Source organism: Oncorhynchus nerka, linkage group LG24 (assembly GCF_034236695.1).
Source record: "Oncorhynchus nerka isolate Pitt River linkage group LG24, Oner_Uvic_2.0, whole genome shotgun sequence".
NCBI classification, from domain to species: Eukaryota; Metazoa; Chordata; class Actinopteri; order Salmoniformes; family Salmonidae; genus Oncorhynchus; species Oncorhynchus nerka.
The window spans coordinates 25,770,100-25,789,059 of record NC_088419.1 but is presented as its reverse complement, the minus strand read 5'-3'; the positions used below and the strand labels follow the sequence as shown (position 1 = coordinate 25,789,059).

The 18,960-nt window shown below is 47.4% G+C and overlaps 2 protein-coding genes across 4 annotated transcripts in view; one reads left to right on the top strand and one right to left on the bottom strand.

The window, feature by feature from the left end:
- LOC115107730 (centrosomal protein of 85 kDa-like) overlaps positions 1-18,960 on the bottom strand; it is a 94,849-nt gene that overhangs the window by 28,586 nt on the left and 47,303 nt on the right. For both annotated transcript variants that reach the window (XM_029631313.2, XM_029631312.2), the window contains exon 3: positions 12,393-13,192. In XM_029631313.2, the coding sequence (XP_029487173.2) occupies positions 12,393-13,192 (800 nt within the window). The remainder of the gene's footprint in view (positions 1-12,392; positions 13,193-18,960) is intronic.
- Positions 1,394-11,107, top strand: pln1 (phospholamban 1). 2 transcript variants are annotated; one of them, XM_029631316.2, is made up of 3 exons: positions 3,300-3,497; positions 8,463-8,813; positions 9,712-11,107. In XM_029631316.2, the coding sequence occupies exons 2-3, from the start codon at positions 8,656-8,658 to the stop codon at positions 9,719-9,721; spliced, it is 168 nt and encodes a 55-aa protein (XP_029487176.1). In that variant the 5' UTR covers positions 3,300-3,497; positions 8,463-8,655; the 3' UTR covers positions 9,722-11,107. The 2 variants fall into 2 exon arrangements, 1 of the variants encoding a protein (XP_029487176.1); XR_003860256.2 differs by lacking the exon at positions 8,463-8,813 and having other exon boundaries at positions 1,394-3,497.

Here is an 18,960-nt window from a genome sequence, read left to right as displayed (position 1 = left end):
TCTCTGCTGGAGAGGAGGTCTAGGAGAGCCCTGGAGACCTGGCAGGCAAACTCACTATACTTTCATATGGTGGGGCAGTATGGAGGAGAGAAAAGCCTGAACCTCTCTTTCCTCTCTCCTTCTTTCCTTTCCTCGATTTCCTCTCTCTCCTGACTCCCTGTCCCCTGGCTACTGCCGTGGCAAGGCGAAGTGAGCTCCACGTTGTCAAGTAGCACAGCTAATCTGCTGCCAATTCTCAGAACGTTATCGCCCCGCCGCCCTCCTCAGGGCTCTCCAGTCCAGACACCCCGGAGTTCAGCACTCTCTCCCAGCCTTGCACACACACCTCCCCCTCCACTGACACACCACCCCCGAGCATTGAAACATCGGGACAGGGACTGCCCTGATCTGACTGCCCTCATTCAGAGCCAACTCCACCATATAATGTAGTTACAATGGTCAAGCATAACTGACCCACATGACCATAATGGCTCAAAATGGTGCCAGCTGGACTGCATCACATGACTTTCAGACAAGTGACCACAAAACCTAGTAGACTGGGGTGTAATCGCTGACCACATGCTCTGGTGAGGCTGTCACACCTGACTCCTTTCTATACACACCAAAATGATGATCTGTTTCTCTGAATTGCCCTGTGAAAGCCTACCACTGTTAGATTGTATTGTATAACTTAGCTAGTCATGTTGGCAACAGAACAAGCTTTAAAATCATGCCCACCTGACCCAGATTGCAATTTATAATGGAGCGCTTTTGGATTGCGTGAACAACACCAGTAGTTGTGTGATGGCAGGGATGCAGGGTTGTGTTCCAAACAAAACAACTACAAGTCTGCTTGCTCTACTTCCTCAACGGCACAGCTAGGAGAGCTCAATAAAGTATCTTACAGTTCAAGACTCTTCTTTGAGTCATGAAATGCATTGAAATTGCTTAGGAACTGTGCACCCTGTGGAGAGGCCACATGGAGACACCAGCGAGTCCTCTCACTCAAACCCTTGTCATCTTTTGGTCTTATGTTGCACCTATCCCACATTTTCCAGAAATGGTCTTATCATCTTACTGAATGTATCCAGAATATGTTCAGATTTTGTTATCAACAAATCAGCTGAAAATTACATGAAAGTAAAATGCACAGTGTGATGTTTGGATTCAGTCTTGTGTCGTCAGGTGAATTGTTGTGTCCTCACAGGTCTAATAATATTCCCATAATATCCAAACTGGTCCCTTTAAATTGCTACCATGCTTATTTCATTTAACTAGGCAAGTCCGTTAAGAACAAATTCTTATTTACAGTAACGGCCTACCCCGGCCAAACCCTAACCAGGACGACGTTGGGCCAATTGTGAGCAGCCCTATATGGGACTCCCAATCACGGCCGGTTGTGAGACAGCCTGGAATCAAACCAGAGTCTGTAGCACTGTGATGCAGTGCTTTAGACCGCTGCGCCACTCGGGAGTCAAAATGCACTTCATATTTATTCTGTAATACAAATGTCAATTTAGCCCTATCAATATAGGCTAATTGTCACGAGTATAAAGGGTTCAAAGTGTGTGTGAACGTGTACGAACACGCACACACACACAAACAGAGAGCCCGAAGGAACAATAAGGCACCAGGCTGGGAGGAGCCCGTGTGTTGACAGGTGAGGGATAGAGCGGTGTGGTCTGGGACACGGAGCCGAGAGATGGGGATGTTCTGCTCCTAAAGCATGGCCTTGGCCTTCACACACAGCCAGGGGGCACTGCCATGCCAGCTGCAACACACTGTGTCCTGCTTATTACCCTCCGCTCTGTGTTTACGCATACACACGGCTGTTACATGCACTAAACACAGGCTGCAAACCAACCCAAAGACCGCGGGTCACAGTTAACGAGAACCACACTCGTGCTTGGACTTTAATGAACTAGCTAAACAATATGTTCTGATATACACCACTCTCTCTCTGTGTCTGTGTGTGTGTCTCTCTCTCTCTCTCTCTCAATCCCCCACAAGATGAGAGGATTTGAGGGACAGGGATAGCAAGCTTTGGGACAAAGCCCTGCATAGATTGGTATGAATGGTGTATGTGTATGCGTGTGTGTTTTTGTTTCTCTGCTCCAGTGGGTGTGTGTGCGTGTGTGTTTTTGTTTCTCTGCTCCAGTGGGTGTGTGTGCGTGTGTGCGTGCGTGTTTTTGTTTCTCTGCTCCAGTGGGTGTGTGTGGAGAGTACAATCAGTAAGCCACAGCTTGGATGACATGGTTCATTAAACCTCTAATGAAGGGCACCGACCGCTGGCATCCAGCATGTGAGGGCATACCTGTGCCACCGCAGGAGGGGGTGCCAAGAACAGTACCCCCCCTGATGCACAGGAAACAGGGACGAAGCATGTCACCCTAAAGCCCTTCCTCATTGTCCAAAGCAACAGGCATTTTGGAGCTTGCTTTGATTGAGTCAAGACCCAGCTCAAATCTCCTTTTAAGGAAGACAGAAGAGCCAAAAAGGCAGGATAGTGTTTATGTTTTGGGGCTGAAAAACGGTGCAGGAAAGTTCCCAGATCCAGAGTCCCTGGAGAGATTGATGACCACTGTGTTTTCTCTGATACATGGCATAGAGGACTGACTGCATGAAACAGCACTAGACAATCCTTCAAACACAAACAGGGTCTATGTGGGTTAGGAAGCATGCTCACACTGGAGCTGCAGCTATGAGACAAGCTATCCAAACCTGCTTGACTGGAAGCCAGAAACGCTGATGGAGAACAAACTGCATCTGGCAAAATGAATTCTCAATAAGAAACCAGTAAGCAATGTTGTTGATGATTCTTTTCTCAGGAGACTTTCCAAGAACACTGATTCGTTCTCGTGAGAGAGAAAAAGAACATCAACAGCAACAGTCATTTCAGCATGTAAATAAGCAACAGAATATAGCCAGCCGTTCATGGACATTCTCCTGAGAAACCAACAACCACCACGACGTTGTGCCTTTCAACTGTGGCTGCTCATGACTTTCATGAGTGATAATCAGCCTACATTTGTCCTTTCAGAACGACCCGGTGTAACCTAATTAGCAGACAAGACTGTGAAGAGGCACAACTCCTCAGGGGTTTCAGATGGTTTAGGTCCTCCAGCAGCAGGCTTCTTCCTAGAGAGGGAGGAAGAGAACCAGTCCTGATAACATCAAACCCAGTGGTACTAACCTATATATGCCAGGTGAGGGGGTTGGCCCATCCATGCCTCCTCTTCCACAATAGAAGGATAAACAGACCCCATAACAGTGATGCCACTCCCCCCCCCCCCCCAGGCAGCTACATCCCTCTCTCTCCCCCTCTCTATTCTCTACTCTCCGCCCATCTGATTTTCCTCCCATAAACTAGATGACATAGCGTAGAGAGCTGCCAGAGAACCTTCTCGCCTGTTGGACTCACAGCCTTTCTCCCAGCCTCCTCGCCAGACTGTCTGTGACCTCCAGAGCAGAATCTACCCATCCATCTATTCATTAATCCATCCACCCCTCTGGAGCAGGTAAGAACACAATCCTGATGACGATTTGTCTGTGGGAATGTCAACTTTCTCTGTAGTAAGGAGAAGAGGGGAAAAAGGTAATACAGCTCCAGCTAAACTTGGGCTAAAATGATATTATCTACATTCATTTGAAACTAATAACAATGCATTTTTTGGAGGGCTCCAAAAAGTCTCTTAAATGTAATCACTGGGTCCAGCTCTAACAGGAGTTCAAATAGATAAAGAAACTCACAAAAATACATGAAAAGTTATACTTGTCTGGAGAGTAATGATGGTTTTCTGATACGCAATAGTGTTGTTATCAAAAATATATCCCGAGACAACGGTGAACTGCAGTCTGGGGCAAAACAGTATCGAACATAACTGTCGTCCTGTCTAAACATACAAAGTAGTTGACAGCACGAGACACACACACGAATCAGAGGCCAGCCATGACCTATCCACAACACACACATTTGCACCTAGCAAAGGCCTGAAATGTGCATTTATTGAAATGAGAGGGTAGTCTGTGGACAGGAAAGGGTTTAACAGTTAGGATATTGATTACAGACATCATTTAGTTGGGGTTTCCTCTCTCCTCACTTTTCTTAGACAATAAGGCACAGGCTGTTTTCTCGTCTCCTCATTCTGCTGCTGCCTCCACCACATTGCTCTCAACACCAATATGCTGGTTAACTTTGCTATTATGGATATAGCAACATTTATCTAGGAAAACGGAGGAGAGGAGAAAAAACACAAGGAAATCAAGCTGCAGTAGCATCTGTACAGATATCTCATCCAAAGGGCTTTGACTTCTCAAACACGGTAGAAAGCTAACACAATATGATGGTCCAGCTGTGCATTGACCCCCAGCTCCCGCTTTCTCCCGTTGTGCTATTTACAAACAAAAACGTGACTGGCTCAACTGTTCTGGGGAACTACGGTAAACTTCATCATGTCAAATAATGTGACCGGTGAAATGAAGAAGGCAATCTGCTTTATCTCCTAACGTATCTCCTAACCCAAGCCTGCCGATAATCACTTCTCATTTCATTGTAATCTATATTTCAATATTACCTGGTGGAAGAGGCTGATATGAAGAGGATTCTTGTTTGAATAGAACAGACATTTTTTAGTTGTCCATTCATTGACCACAGTTCACACTGCTGTATGTACTGGAATTGGGTCTGTTTAACATTGGCGGTCACTGTTGCCTGTGGAGGGCACTAACTCATGCCCTCTCCTGGGCCACACAACCACAGTGATGTCCAGTTCCCTCTACATTAGTGTGTGATGTCATCGTGGAATGTTCAGTTTAACGGCCTATTGGAAGCCTTCCTCTCCCTGCCTGCACATGACTTATTATCACCGCAGCTATGCCAAGAGAGCAGAACATTTGAAAAACACGAGCATTATTGGCATGGGAATGCTTCTGCCAGGCTTCAGAAGGATTTCCTTCTTAGGTTTGATTCAATTGAATGTTCTTCTTTGTTTTTCACCCACTGGCTCCTTAGAACCATACCAACATTTTTATGAAGAAGAACGGCGGGTTTGGGTTTTAAATCCAAACAACGACCCCGTAGGGTTTCAATTATGGGTGTGCTGATCTTGTCATACTTATCATACTCGTATTCGTAATTACTTTCACTTTCGAGAGGAGCAAACATTTCTCTCCAGACACTTGGCCTAGGCCATTGGGATAATCTCAGTGCCTAACATTTGTACAATCAAAATAAACTATCAACATTTGTCATTGTATTATCTAATGAACTGACGCCCAGTAAACGTACCTGGGCTATAATAAATAATAATAGCATGGGCTTGGATCACCACATAATGACGTCAGCAATGGAATAATTATACGGACAGACAAAGTAGGCCTACTGCCAAGTTGACAGACAAAGTAGGCCTACTGCCAAGTTGACAGACAAAGTAGGCCTACTGCCAAGTTGACAGACATAGTAGGCCTACTGCCAAGTCGACAGACATAGTAGGCCTACTGCCAAGTCGACAGACAAAGTAGGCCTACTGCCAAGTCGACAGACATAGTAGGCCTGCTGCCAAGTCGACAGACATAGTAGGCCTACTGCCAAGTCGACAGACATAGTAGGCCTACTGCCAAGTCGACAGACAAAGTAGGCCTACTGCCAAGTTGACAGACATAGTAGGCCTACTGCCAAGTCGACAGACATAGTAGGCCTACTGCCAAGTCGACAGACATAGTAGGCCTACTGCCAAGTCGACAGACATAGTAGGCCTACTGCCAAGTTGACAGACATAGTAGGCCTACTGCCAAGTTGACAGACATAGTAGGCCTACTGCCAAGTTGACAGACATAGTAGGCCTACTGCCAAGTTGACAGACATAGTAGGCCTACTGCCAAGTCGACAGACATAGTAGGCCTACTGCCAAGTCGACAGACATAGTAGGCCTACTGCCAAGTCGACAGACAAAGTAGGCCTACTGCCAAGTCGACAGACATAGTAGGCCTACTGCCAAGTCGACAGACATAGTAGGCCTACTGCCAAGTTGACAGACAAAGTAGGCCTACTGCCAAGTTGACAGACAAAGTAGGCCTACTATTTAACCTTTATTTAATTAGGCAAGTCAGTTAAGAACAAATTCTTATTTACTATGACGGCCTACCACCGGCCAAACCCTAACGACGCTGGGCCAATTGTGTGCCGCCCTATGGGAGTCCCAATCACGGCCGATTGTGAGACCGCCTGGAAACGAACCAGGGTCTGTAGTGACGCCTCTAGCACAGAGATGCAGTGCTTTAGACCGCTGCGCCACTCGGGAGCCCAATCCAATCTAATTAAATCGTTGCAGCAGACTCAGCCGATACCCTGCACCGTTTTTTGACAGACAGAAGAACTAACCAATAGTTGTTCAGAACACACAGCGCTTCACACTGTTTGAGTGAAAGAGATATGCGTACTGGCAGCTGTAAAATATTAGTTTTGTCCATGTACTTGTGTGCTGGCACACCCCTAGTTTCAATAACAGCCTCTATTAGTTCAGCATTTCATCATGCTGGGTTCTGGACCTCCCCTTCAGAAGGCCCAGGTCGCAGTGAATGAGTAGATGGTGACATGTTTAGTGGTGCCAAGGGAGATGTTATTATTAATGAACTTATTATGCCCCCTTGTCTTGACATGAAGGGGGGAAACTCTCATGACCACTCCAGAGCTAGAAGCTCCAGTGAAGTGGCCACTAGTGATCTCCTTAGAACAGCCTAGCATTCCTCTCAACCACAATGGAATGTAAACAACAACTCCGAAAAATGAGAAATGTACGAAAATAATGTTCTATGCAGCATTCTACGAGCTGAGATTTCGTTGTCTGCTATGCGACAGACTGCTTTCTTAGTGTTTTTGGCTCTGTAGCAGAGATCTATAGGAGATCACAGAGCTAGTGATCATAGTGATAAGCCAGGTGCTATAGAGGATAGAGGAAAGGGCCTTAGTCATCACAGATTTATTATCAGGACTCTAGAGATGACTCAGATTCAACATTCTGACACATTAAATCCACACTCTCCTGCTCCCTGCCCATGCTTGGCACCCCTCTCCCAGTTCCCCTCCCTCCTCACTGTTGGTGTCCACAGGGTCAGGTCAGAAGCATGTTTAAGAGGGGTTTAGGTTTGGCTAGTGTTGAAATGGACTCCAGCCCTGTGAGATAGCCAAAGGTCAGCCCTAAGAATATCCGCTGGCACATAGCTGGGAGCCAGGCAGATAACTGCTGTCAGCGGGCAAGGCCACTGCCTCACCAAATAACTCCCTCCCTTCAGGGAACCAGCAGGGCCCAGGGGAAGAGCTGGGAGACTGACTCACAGACCCTCACCTTCCCTGGGCATGCCCGTCACCGAGGAGACCCTGTGGGGAGAGAGGAGTCTGGAAGGAGGGATAATGCCTGTCTGGATGGAGTAGAGAGAAGTGGGGCTGCTCTGACAATCACAATGCAGTGCACATATTCCCGGTACAAAATGGCGGAGAGTTTTACCCACAGTAGTGTCCGTAACAGCACCCCCTCAGCCACTGAGATGTTTGAATGGTCACATCACCAGTCAGAAGTGTGCGTTCAAATAAGGGGTGTGATCTCCAGCATGTGATCTCCAGCATGTGATCTCCAGCAGGTTTTATCCGTCCATATTATGCACTGCCTGAGATAACGCAGTGAGCCAGATCAATAAGACACACCGTATACAACTTCTACTCTCTCCATTGTATAGTTGTCAGAGACGCAGCAGAGAAGTGGGGAGTTCATTTGTCTGTCTAAAGCGGGTGCAGTACATGAAACACATGTTCCACATATAATCATCATCGAACCATCACCACCTTCAAGAACCCTGAAAGTATTCAAATATACCAAAATACACAAAGGCACATTTAAAAACAAGCCAAATACACCCTGAATACCAAACGGAAACATCCTGGGTTACAAACATCAGTTCAAACCTAGCTCCTGACTCGATAAGCAACGTGTAAACCTCTTAGAGAGAAAAGTACAAAACCGTTCACCTTTTCAGAAAGAATAGCGGTGCATCCTTCATAATTTCAAATAAGATTGGCCATATCCCGCCAGACGGAAAATATCATTTATAGAGAGGAATGAATTATGTGAGAAGACTGGAGTCCATTTTATCATCAATCTATTAACCTCCCCTCTGTATCGTCTGAGAGGAGGGCAGAACCGTCCAAACACGCCAGACTCGAGAGCAGAATCACTGGAGATAGGAGATCTGTGATAGATTATAAAGCCTGAGGTTATGAGGCCCCCAAAGTGAGTGGTGTTTGATTATTATTCCTGTCGTTGGCCATAATGGGTTAGGGGTGGAGAAAAATGTGTCCTTCAGTTCAACCCTTTAAGTAATGAACAGTATGTGACTGATCATTTCCTCCTGACTCCGTTCCACAGTGTGTTTATGTTTGTGTCTTCTGCATGCTCACTGACTCAACCTTCTCTGCTGCCCCCAACCCCCAGCTCAGCTCCATCAGGCCCCTGGGCACCAGGACCACTCCTGTCACCTCCACCACCTCCCTCCATCACCCACCCCACCACTACACTATCATCTGCACCACCTCTCTGTACACCTGTCCTGCACTAACCTGCGGCCACCACTAGAGTGCACTCTCGCCCCTTCACTCCCTCTCACTGCCCAGCACCGAGCCCCAGCATGGAGAAGGTGCAGCACACGATGCGCTCGGCCATCCGCAGGGCCTCCATGGTGGTGGACGTGCCCCCCCAGGCCAAGCAGAACTTGCAGGAGCTCTTTGTCAACTTCAGCCTCATCCTCATCTGCCTGCTGCTCATCTACATCATCGTGTTGTTGATGTGAGGGCCTCAGAGGGGCCGGGAGGGGCTACAGCCCAACAGGGTCATGACCTCTCAAGAGGGCCAAACAATGGAAGGGAAGGGGAGGAGGGGATTGGGTGGCAAACATGGAGATTATCCTAGTATCTTGTAAACTGGTTTTCATTTGAAAGGAATTTGTGTAGAATAAGATCAGATTCTGTTTTTGTAGTTTAATAAATTCTGCCTGATTTTAATGGCACAACTATAACCACTCATTATAACACTATAAAGGTGCCGTGTGTGAATTTGCAGTAGAAGGTTGTTGGTCTCAGATGCAGTTTATGTCAGTTGTGTGTCACACACGTCACCCTCCTGTAGGTCTGTCATCCGTGCTCCACATCATGTCACCACCACAGTGTCTCTGCTACCTCTCACTAGAACTCAACGCCTGCTGCCACCTGGCTACACTGGGCTAGTCACACACACACGCACGCACACACACATACACACGCACGCACACACAAGCACACACACACACAAGCACGCACGCACACACACACACACACACACGCACGCACACACACACGCACGCACAAGCACACACACACACAAGCACACACACACACAAGCACGCACACACACAAGCACGCACACACACACAAGCACACACACACACACAAGCACGCACACACACGTGCACACACACACGCATGCGCACACACAAGCACAGACACACACAAGCACAGACAAAAACACACACACACAAACAAGCACAGACGCTCACACAAGCACACACACAGAGACACGCACAGACAGACAAAATAAACTTACTGACCATATTAACCCAGGGGAATCAGACTTGTAATGTGGGTGATGATCATGTGTATGTCTGTGTAAGTGTTCCAGTCTCTCACTGGGCCCCTGTTTTCCCTCCCAGACCTATGTAGCTGAACCAACAACCACCACAGCACAGCGAGGGCTAAGCAGGGGGGGTGTAACGATCCATCAAACCATCTCCATCACTGGTCTTCCTGAGGACACCTCCAGAATTACCCTCTTAACTGAAGAGCTTTGCCCAGAATTGATCACTCTGCCTGGGGCATTTGCAGCCTCAACCCAGCCTCTCCATGTCGAGTGAAACCATGGACCTGGTCAACAACCGCGGCCTCAACCTGATGCTCAACTTCCTCCTCATCGTCATCATGCTGCTCCTCATGCTTGTCCTGGTCAAACTCATGTAACCTCTGACATACAGTATGACCTCATGGCATAGGTTGAGCAATTCCAGTCCCCAAGGGCCACAGGGTCTGATGGGAGTCCCTCTACCTCTGATTTGATCATATAAATACACAATGGCTTCAACTAATTATTATTCAACAGTTCACATCAAAAATCACTGAATAAAGGCCATTGAACCTGTTGGGAGTAGAACTAAACATTGTGAGCTTTTGGAGAGTAGAAAAGAATTTGGGATTCCATGAGATCGTTACATGGGATGGCAAGATTCAAAATATCAATTAACAGGAGGATGAAACTCCACCCACAGATGGTAAAGAAATGAAATAACATTGACATGGCATGATCAATAGAACGCCCTCCTTTACATTTAGTTTACCTCCCTCTAGTGGTAGAATCACCAAACTGCACCACCATCTACTTCTGGCCAGGGCACTGAGCACAGAGATAAACCCATGCTCTCTGTTCCTCATTCTAGAGTTGTGGTTGATATGAGCCATAGAGAACAATCATTTTCAAAGCTTTAACGCTCACAGTCACCGACTATTCTAAGCTATTAGGACCAAAGCACATGTTACAAATGACAACTGAAATGTAACTGAAAACGGTTAAAGCCAGACACCGACCGTCCTTTTCCGTGTGTTATGAGTTGTTTGTGTAACTGTTGAGTGAAGCCTAGGCTCCTTCCCTTTGGAGACTCAGGTTGCTCTTGAACTAGTAGCTGATAAGTACAACAGATACTTGGCTGAATAAACATGGGTACGTAACAGCCTAAGCGTGTAAACCTTTCAGTGAAATATGTAATATTGTTACTACAATATCCGAACATAACTGTGTGCTGTAGTGATAATGTTTTCGTGTTCAGTAGTAGTAGTTGGTTTGTTTTGGCAGAGTAATGAACAGAGTAAATAGAGCAAACACCTCCAGCTAAACACAGGGATGCTCTCTGCAGTGTGAAGAAACATGCATGACCACTGCAGAACTGTTGTAGTGTTGACTGTCTGCAGGCGCTGGCTCCACTTTACACTTTCTTATGTCGCACAACAGCATTTTCTAAAGAATGTTATAAAATAAAGATAAAATACACAAACTATAAAGCATTTGTCTGTCTTCATTGAAAATTGTAAGGACTTCGTTAAAATTATGGAATGCAGGTGCAACTTTTATCTTTGGTCTATAGGAAAAACGTCAACGCCTCAGACGCCCACTAGAGGGTGCCATGCCCTCAAATTTAGTCCTACATGAACGTGCACAATTTGGAGGGAAATACTGACCAGCTTTGAATACAGACTCATCACATATTGTGGTGAAAATCTGTCAGGTTAACACCCACAACAACAAACTAACAGCCTTCAGTTCCCTTGACAGAGTCCCCTGACTAGGTGTCTAACAGATACTGTGGCCTACTTCCTGCCAGTTCTCTGTTGCCAATGACTGGAACCAACTGCAAAAATGTACTGAAGCTGGAGACTTATATCTCCCTCTCTAACTTTAAGCATCAGCTGTCAGACAGCTTACCAATCACTGTACCTGTACACAGCCCATCTGTAAATAGCCCACCCGACTACCTCATCCCCATATTGTTATGTATCTTCTTGCTCTTTTGCACCCCATCTCTACTTGGAAAACATCACCTGCACATCTATCACTCCAGTATTAATGCTAAATTGTAATTATTTCACCTCACATTTGCACACACTGTACATAGATGTTTCTATCGTGTTATTGACTGTAAGTTTGTTTGTGTAACTCCGTGTTGTTGTTTTTGTCGCACTGCTTTGCTTTATCTTGGCCAGGTTTCAGTTGTAAATGAGAACTTGTTCTCAACTGGCCTACCTGGTTAAATAATGGTGTTCTCAACTGGCCTACCTGGTTAAATAATGGTGTTCTCAACTGGCCTACCTGGTTAAATAATGGTGTTCTCAACTGGCCTACCTGGTTAAATAATGGTGTTCTCAACTGGCCTACCTGGTTAAATAATGGTGTTCTCAACTGGCCTACCTGGTTAAATAATGGTGTTCTCAACTGGCCTACCTGGTTAAATAAATAATGGTGTTCTCAACTGGCCTACCTGGTTAAATAATGGTGTTCTCAACTGGCCTACCTGGTTAAATAAAGGTGTTCTCAACTGGCCTACCTGGTTAAATAATGGTGTTCTCAACTGGCCTACCTGGTTAAATAATGGTGTTCTCCACTGGCCTACCTGGTTAAATAATGGTGTTCTCAACTGGCCTACCTGGTTAAATAATGGTGTTCTCAACTGGCCTACCTGGTTAAATAATGGTGTTCTCAACTGGCCTACCTGGTTAAATAATGGTGTTCTCAACTGGCCTACCTGGTTAAATAATGGTGAAATACACCTTCCTCATCCCCTCCTCTCACCTGGTTGAGCTCGGCCTCCTGACGCAACCTCTCTCTCTGCTGCTGCTCCTGTTGCCAGGCCGACAAGCCCCCACATAGCTCTGTCCCAGGTCCGGGAGGCCGGTACTCCATCTGCTCACTCAGCCACATCTGGGTCCTCACCGCCGGCTGGATGGGGGACCCTCCTACTGCCTGGTGGCCCAGTGGCAGGCCCCTCTGGCTGGGTACCGTCAGCCCGACGCCAGGGTGCTTGGTCTCCGGTAAGGCACTGTAGGTCAGGTCTAAGGTGTTGGGTTTGAGCGGAGATGAGCAGGCCGAGTGAGAGTCTGTCTTAGTACTTAGGGGGTATTTGTACCGGGCCTCAGCCCCTGGGGAGCGCAGGTGGAGCCCTTGGGATAGGTAGGGTTCTGTGGGGCGCAGAGGGTCCTGCCTGTAACCGTAGAGCATGCCTCTGTCCAGGGAACCGTGGGGGTCAGGGCGGTATGCTGCCCGTCCCACGGGGCTGGACTTTTCCTGGACGCTGAGGCGGGTGAGGGAGGACCAGCGTCGGACGGGCCGGGGGTCCTTCATGTCCAGGGGGCTGTCGAGGGGCGAGGGCAGCTGGCAGGAGGACCAGGGGCTGACGGGCCGGGGGTCCTTCATGTCCAGGGGGCTGTCGAGGGGCGAGGGCAGCTGGCAGGAGGACCAGGGGCTGCCCCCAGGGGAGAGTACCGTGCTGAGCTTCGAGCCGGAAGAGGGCGAGGGCATGACGTGGGCCGTGGGGAGGGCACCCTGGGAGCGCAGTGGCTGGAAGGACAGTGTGGTGCTGGAGCCAGACTGGTCTGAAGGATAGTCACTTTATCCTATATGAGAGAGGCACATGGACTGCTTCTGCTACTATCTGTTATCTACCCTGTTGCCTAGAAATGACACTTAGAGAAGCAGAACAGTATGTGTGGACTATCTTACTTATTCAAACTACATACATTTCTACAACAAAATGACCACAACTGTATTGGAATTGCAGACTTTGGGAACAAAGGAAGTGCTTCAGAGTGATTCTTCTAAACATTGTACTGCACAGTGTGTTCCAAGAACCATTTCATACATCTTACTGGGCATTATGTTTTCTGAAAGGCGTCCTGGTTCATAAAAGGCTGCAGTAGGTCTAACTCATATTCTGTTCTCTCTGCTACTGCAGGGCAAGTACACCAGGTCTGGAACCAACAGCACCCTGAACATCTACCTCCATTACCTCGTACCCTGCACATGGACTGCTTCTGCTACTATCTGTTATCTACCTGTTGTACATTACTCACTTTTATCCTATATGCTGCACATGGACTGCCTCTGCTATCCCCAAGCCATAAGACTGATAAATAGTTAGTTAAAGTTACCAAGTAACCAATTAACCAATTTTACACTAACAAGTTTTTTTCACATACGCTGCTTCTGCTACTATCTGTTATCTACCCTGTTGCCTAGTCACTTTATCCTATATGTACATATCTACCTCCATTACCTCGTACCCTGCACATGGACTGCCTCTGCTACTATCTGTTATCTACCCTGTTGCCTAGTCACTTTACCTATATGTACATATCTACCTCCATTACATCGTACCCTGGACACATGGACTGCCTACCTCTTACCTCGCTACTACTCTCTGTTATCTACCCTGTTGCCTAGTCACTTTATCCTATATGTACATATCTACCTCCATTACCTCGTACCCTGCACATGGACTGCCTCTGCTACTATCTGTTATCTACCCTGTTGCCTAGTCACTTTACCTATATGTACATATCTACCTCCATTACCTCGTACCCTGCACATGGACTGCCTCTGCTACTATCTGTTATCTACCCTGTTGCCTAGTCACTTTATCCTATATGTACATATCTACCTCCATTACCTAGTACCCTGCACATGGACTGCCTCTGCTACTATCTGTTATCTACCCTGTTGCCTAGTCACTTTATCCTATATGTACATATCTACCTCCATTACCTCGTACCCTGCACATGGACTGCCTCTGCTACTATCTGTTATCTACACTGTTGCCTAGTCATATCTACCTCCATTATCCTATATGCACATGGACTGCCTCTGCTACTATCTGTTATCTACCTGTTGCCTAGTCACTTTATCCTATATGTACATATCTACCTGGACTGCCTCTGCTACTGCCTCTGCTACTATCTGTTATCTACCCTGTTGCCACTAGTCACTTTACCTATATCTGTTATCTACCCTGTTGCCTACATATCTACCTCCATTACCTCGTACCCTGCACATGGACTGCTTCTGCTACTATCTGTTATCTACCCTGTTGCCTAGTCACTTTATCCTATATGTACATATCTACCTCCATTACCTCGTACCCTGCACATGGACTGCTTCTGCTACTATCTGTTGCCTATCTATCCCTGTTGCCTAGTCACTTTATCATATGTACATATCTACCTCCATTACCTCGTACCCTGCACATGGACTGCCTCTGCTACTATCTGTTATCTACCCTGTTGCCTAGTCACTTTATCCTATATGTACATATCTACCTCCATTACCTCGTACCCTGCACATGGACTGCCTCTGCTACTATCTGTTATCTACCCTGTTGCCTAGTCACTTTATCCTATATGTACATATCTACCTCCATTACCTCGTACCCTGCACATGGACTGCTTCTGCTACTATCTGTTATCTACCCTGTTGCCTAGTCACTGGACTTATCCTATATGTACATATCTACCTCCATTACCTCCCTGCACATGGACTGCCTGCACATGGACTGCTTCTGCTACTATCTGTTATCTACCCTGTTGCCTAGTCACTTTATCCTATATGTACATATCTACCTCCATTACCTCGTACCCTGCACATGGACTGCCTCTGCTACTATCTGTTATCTACCCTGTTGCCTAGTCACTTTATCCTATATGTACATATCTACCTCCATTACCTCGTACCCTGCACATGGACGTACCCTGCACATGGACTGCCTCTGCTACTATCTGTTATCTACACTGTTGCCTAGTCACTTTATCCTATATGTACATATCTACCTCCATTACCTCGTACCCTGCACATGGACACATGCTGGTACCCGTGAATACAGCCAAGTTATTGTTAATCATTGTGCATTTATTCCTTGTGTTATTATTTATACATTTGTCCTTGTTTCTCTCTGCCTTGTTGAAGGGCCCATCAGTAAGCATTTCACTGTTAGTCTACACCTGTTGTTTCTCTCTGCCTTGTTGAAGGGCCCATCAGTAAGCATTTCACTGTTAGTCTACACCTGTTGTTTCTCTCTGCCTTGTTGAAGGGCCCATCAGTAAGCATTTCACTGTTAGTCTACACCTGTTGTTTCTCTCTGCCTTGTTGAAGGGCCCATCAGTAAGCATTTCACTGTTAGTCTACACCTGTTGTTTCTCTCTGCCTTGTTGAAGGGCCCATCAGTAAGCATTTCACTGTTAGTCTAAGCATTTCACCTGTTGTTTCACCTGTTGTTTCTCTCTGCCTTGTTGAAGGGCCCATCAGTAAGCATTTCACTGTTAGTCTACACCTGTTGTTTCTCTCTGCCTTGTTGAAGGGCCCATCAGTAAGCATTTCACTGTTAGTCTACACCTGTTGTTTCTCTCTCTCTGCCTTGTTGAAGGGCCCATCAGTAAGCATTTCACTGTTAGTCTACACCTTTCACTGTTGTTTCTCTCTGCCTTGTTGAAGGGCCCATCAGTAAGCATTTCACTGTTAGTCTACACCTGTTGTTTCTCTCTGCCTTGTTGAAGGGCCCATCAGTAAGCATTTCACTGTTAGTCTACACCTGTTGTTTCTCTCCTTGCCTTGTTGAAGGGCCCATCAGTAAGCATTTCACTGTTAGTCTACACCTGTTGTTTCTCTCTGCCTTGTTGAAGGGCCCATCAGTAAGCATTTCACTGTTAGTCTACACCTGTTGTTTCTCTCTGCCTTGTTGAAGGGCCCATCAGTAAGCATTTCACTGTTAGTCTACACCTGTTGTTTCTCTCTGCCTTGTTGAAGGGCCCATCAGTAAGCATTTCACTGTTAGTCTACACCTGTTGTTTCTCTCTGCCTTGTTGAAGGGCCCATCAGTAAGCATTTCACTGTTAGTCTACACCTGTTGTTTACAAAGCATTTGACAAACACAATTTGATTCATAGGACACACACACACACGGCCAGTCACACACACTTAGAAACACCGTGGGGAAACGAAAGGTTGTGCCTACGGCTGCCTGGCTGAGCCATTGTAAACTACCAAAGCAAGACATATTAGCTCCCCAGTTCACGTCTAAAAATGGATGATAGTATAATATCTTAAAGCCCCATTCTGTAATGAATAGGAAGAACCCTATGGACTAGTACTACTGTAGACCGTAGCACTAAAATACAGCCACTAGTTAGCCATGAGTACGCCAGTAGGAGTGGACTCCAAACCAATAATAATTTCAGCCCATTACATCAGCACATCATGGGAACCATGCAACAACCAGTGGCCCATATCCATCTTTCATCATGTACTGAAATAGACAAATATAAAAGACATCAAAGCCTCCAGCAGGGCTTCCGTGCATCTTATTAAAACTAGAGGACTCTGCAATGCAGCAGAGCAGGAATGTACTGTTGCAGAAGTACTGTAAGTAGCCGGGCTTTGTTTGGGGGGAAAAGGGAGAGGAGAGTAAGCCACAGAGACAGGGAAAGTCTGGAAGCTGGGACAGAGTGGGTGGACAGTAGCTTGGTCTCAGCTTCGGGCCAACTTCTTTGTCATTCCTTGTCATGCCTTTATATAGAGAAATACAGTTGCCATGGTAACACACACCACAGAGGACTGAGCAGTTGGTTAAACTAAAGCACATTGATCTGCCACCAGATGAGGAGGACAGAGGACCTGTCTGATGGTGACAGGTCAGGGCAGTCCTCCAACATCCCCACAGTCCTCCAGTACAGGCAGCAAAGAACTGCTCCTGGCCAACACAGACCCCTGTGTAATTTCCCTTCAAATGAATCTCAATGATTGATGACCAGAAAAACAGAGAGTCCAAAGGACCTCTGCCAAAATAAAGAGCATTGCAGGGAAGGATGCTGACTGTTCTGTACCCTGACAGAGATGCTATGGAGGAGGAGCCAGCCAGGCAGGGCAGTGACAGAGATGCTATGGAGGAGGAGCCAGCCAGGCAGGGCAGTGACAGAGATGCTATGGAGGAGGAGCCAGCCAGGCAGGGCAGTGACAGAGATGCTATGGAGGAGGAGCCAGCCAGGCAGGGCAGTGACAGTGATGCTATGGAGGAGGAGCCAGCCAGGCAGGGCAGTGCCAGAGATGCTATGGAGGAGGAGCCAGCCAGGCAGGGCAGTGACAGTGATGCTATGGAGGAGGAGCCAGCCAGGCAGGGCAGTGACAGAGATGCTATGGAGGAGGAGCCAGCCAGGCAGGGCAGCCCTCCTCATGTCAAATTATTCATTAGTGCCATTCACATGACATCCCCCAAATGCACATGCCTAACGACCGCAATGTTGTCAAATATGTGAAAATGGCACTGGGAGACACATTAAATGATCCATTATGATTTTGTCCTTTGTCGAGTTATAAGGTCAATCAACTTAAAAGATTCAGCAATATTTTGAAAGCAACGTTAGTTCAGAATGGAGGTCAATTGCACTGGTTTACAAGCTGTACTGAAGTAGCCTACTTGGATCGATTTGTATTGAGACAAGACCCTGTTGTCATGCCACCCAGATTCCATTGGTGGGTTTTCAGTTCTTATGGGTTCAGTTCCCGCTCACCTTGAGCCCCGGGAAACCTTTAGGTCAGGGAGCAAATATAGATACTGGCACGCGGCTAGTTGAGGTTCTGACAAAGTGCTCCTTTGTTAGTGTGTATCAGAGCAAATGCCAGAACAGCTGGATGGCTGGGGGTTGAGGAGAGGGGTAAACAGAGCAGCTGGAGGGGCTGGGGGTTGAGGAGAGGGGTAAACAGAGCAGCTGGAGGGGCTGGGGTTGAGGAGAGGGTGAGGAGCTGGAGGGGGGATTGAGGAGTAAACAGAGCAGCTGGAGGGCTGGGGATTGAGGAGTGATGTAGCCAGAGCAGCTGGAGGGGCTGGGGGTTGAGGAGAGGGGTAAACAGAGCAGCTGGAGGGCTGGGGATTGAGGAGTGATGTAGCCAGAGCAGCTGGAGGGGCTGGGGGTTGAGGAGAGGGGTAAACAGAGCAGCTGGAGGGGCTGGGGGTTGAGGAGAGGGGTAAACAGAGCAGCTGGAGGGCTGGGGATTGAGGAGTGATGTAGCCAGAGCAGCTGGAGGGGCTGGGGGTTGAGGAGAGGGGTAAACAGAGCAGCTGGAGGGCTGGGGATTGAGGAGTGATGTAGCCAGAGCAGCTGGAGGGGCTGGGGGTTGAGGAGAGGGGTAAACAGAGCAGCTGGAGGGCTGGGGATTGAGGAGTGATGTAGCCAGAGCAGCTGGAGGGGCTGGGGGTTGAGGAGAGGGGTAAACAGAGCAGCTGGAGGGGCTGGGGGTTGAGGAGAGGGGTAAACAGAGCAGCTGGAGGGCTGGGGATTGAGGAGTGATGTAGCCAGAGCAGCTGGAGGGGCTGGGGGTT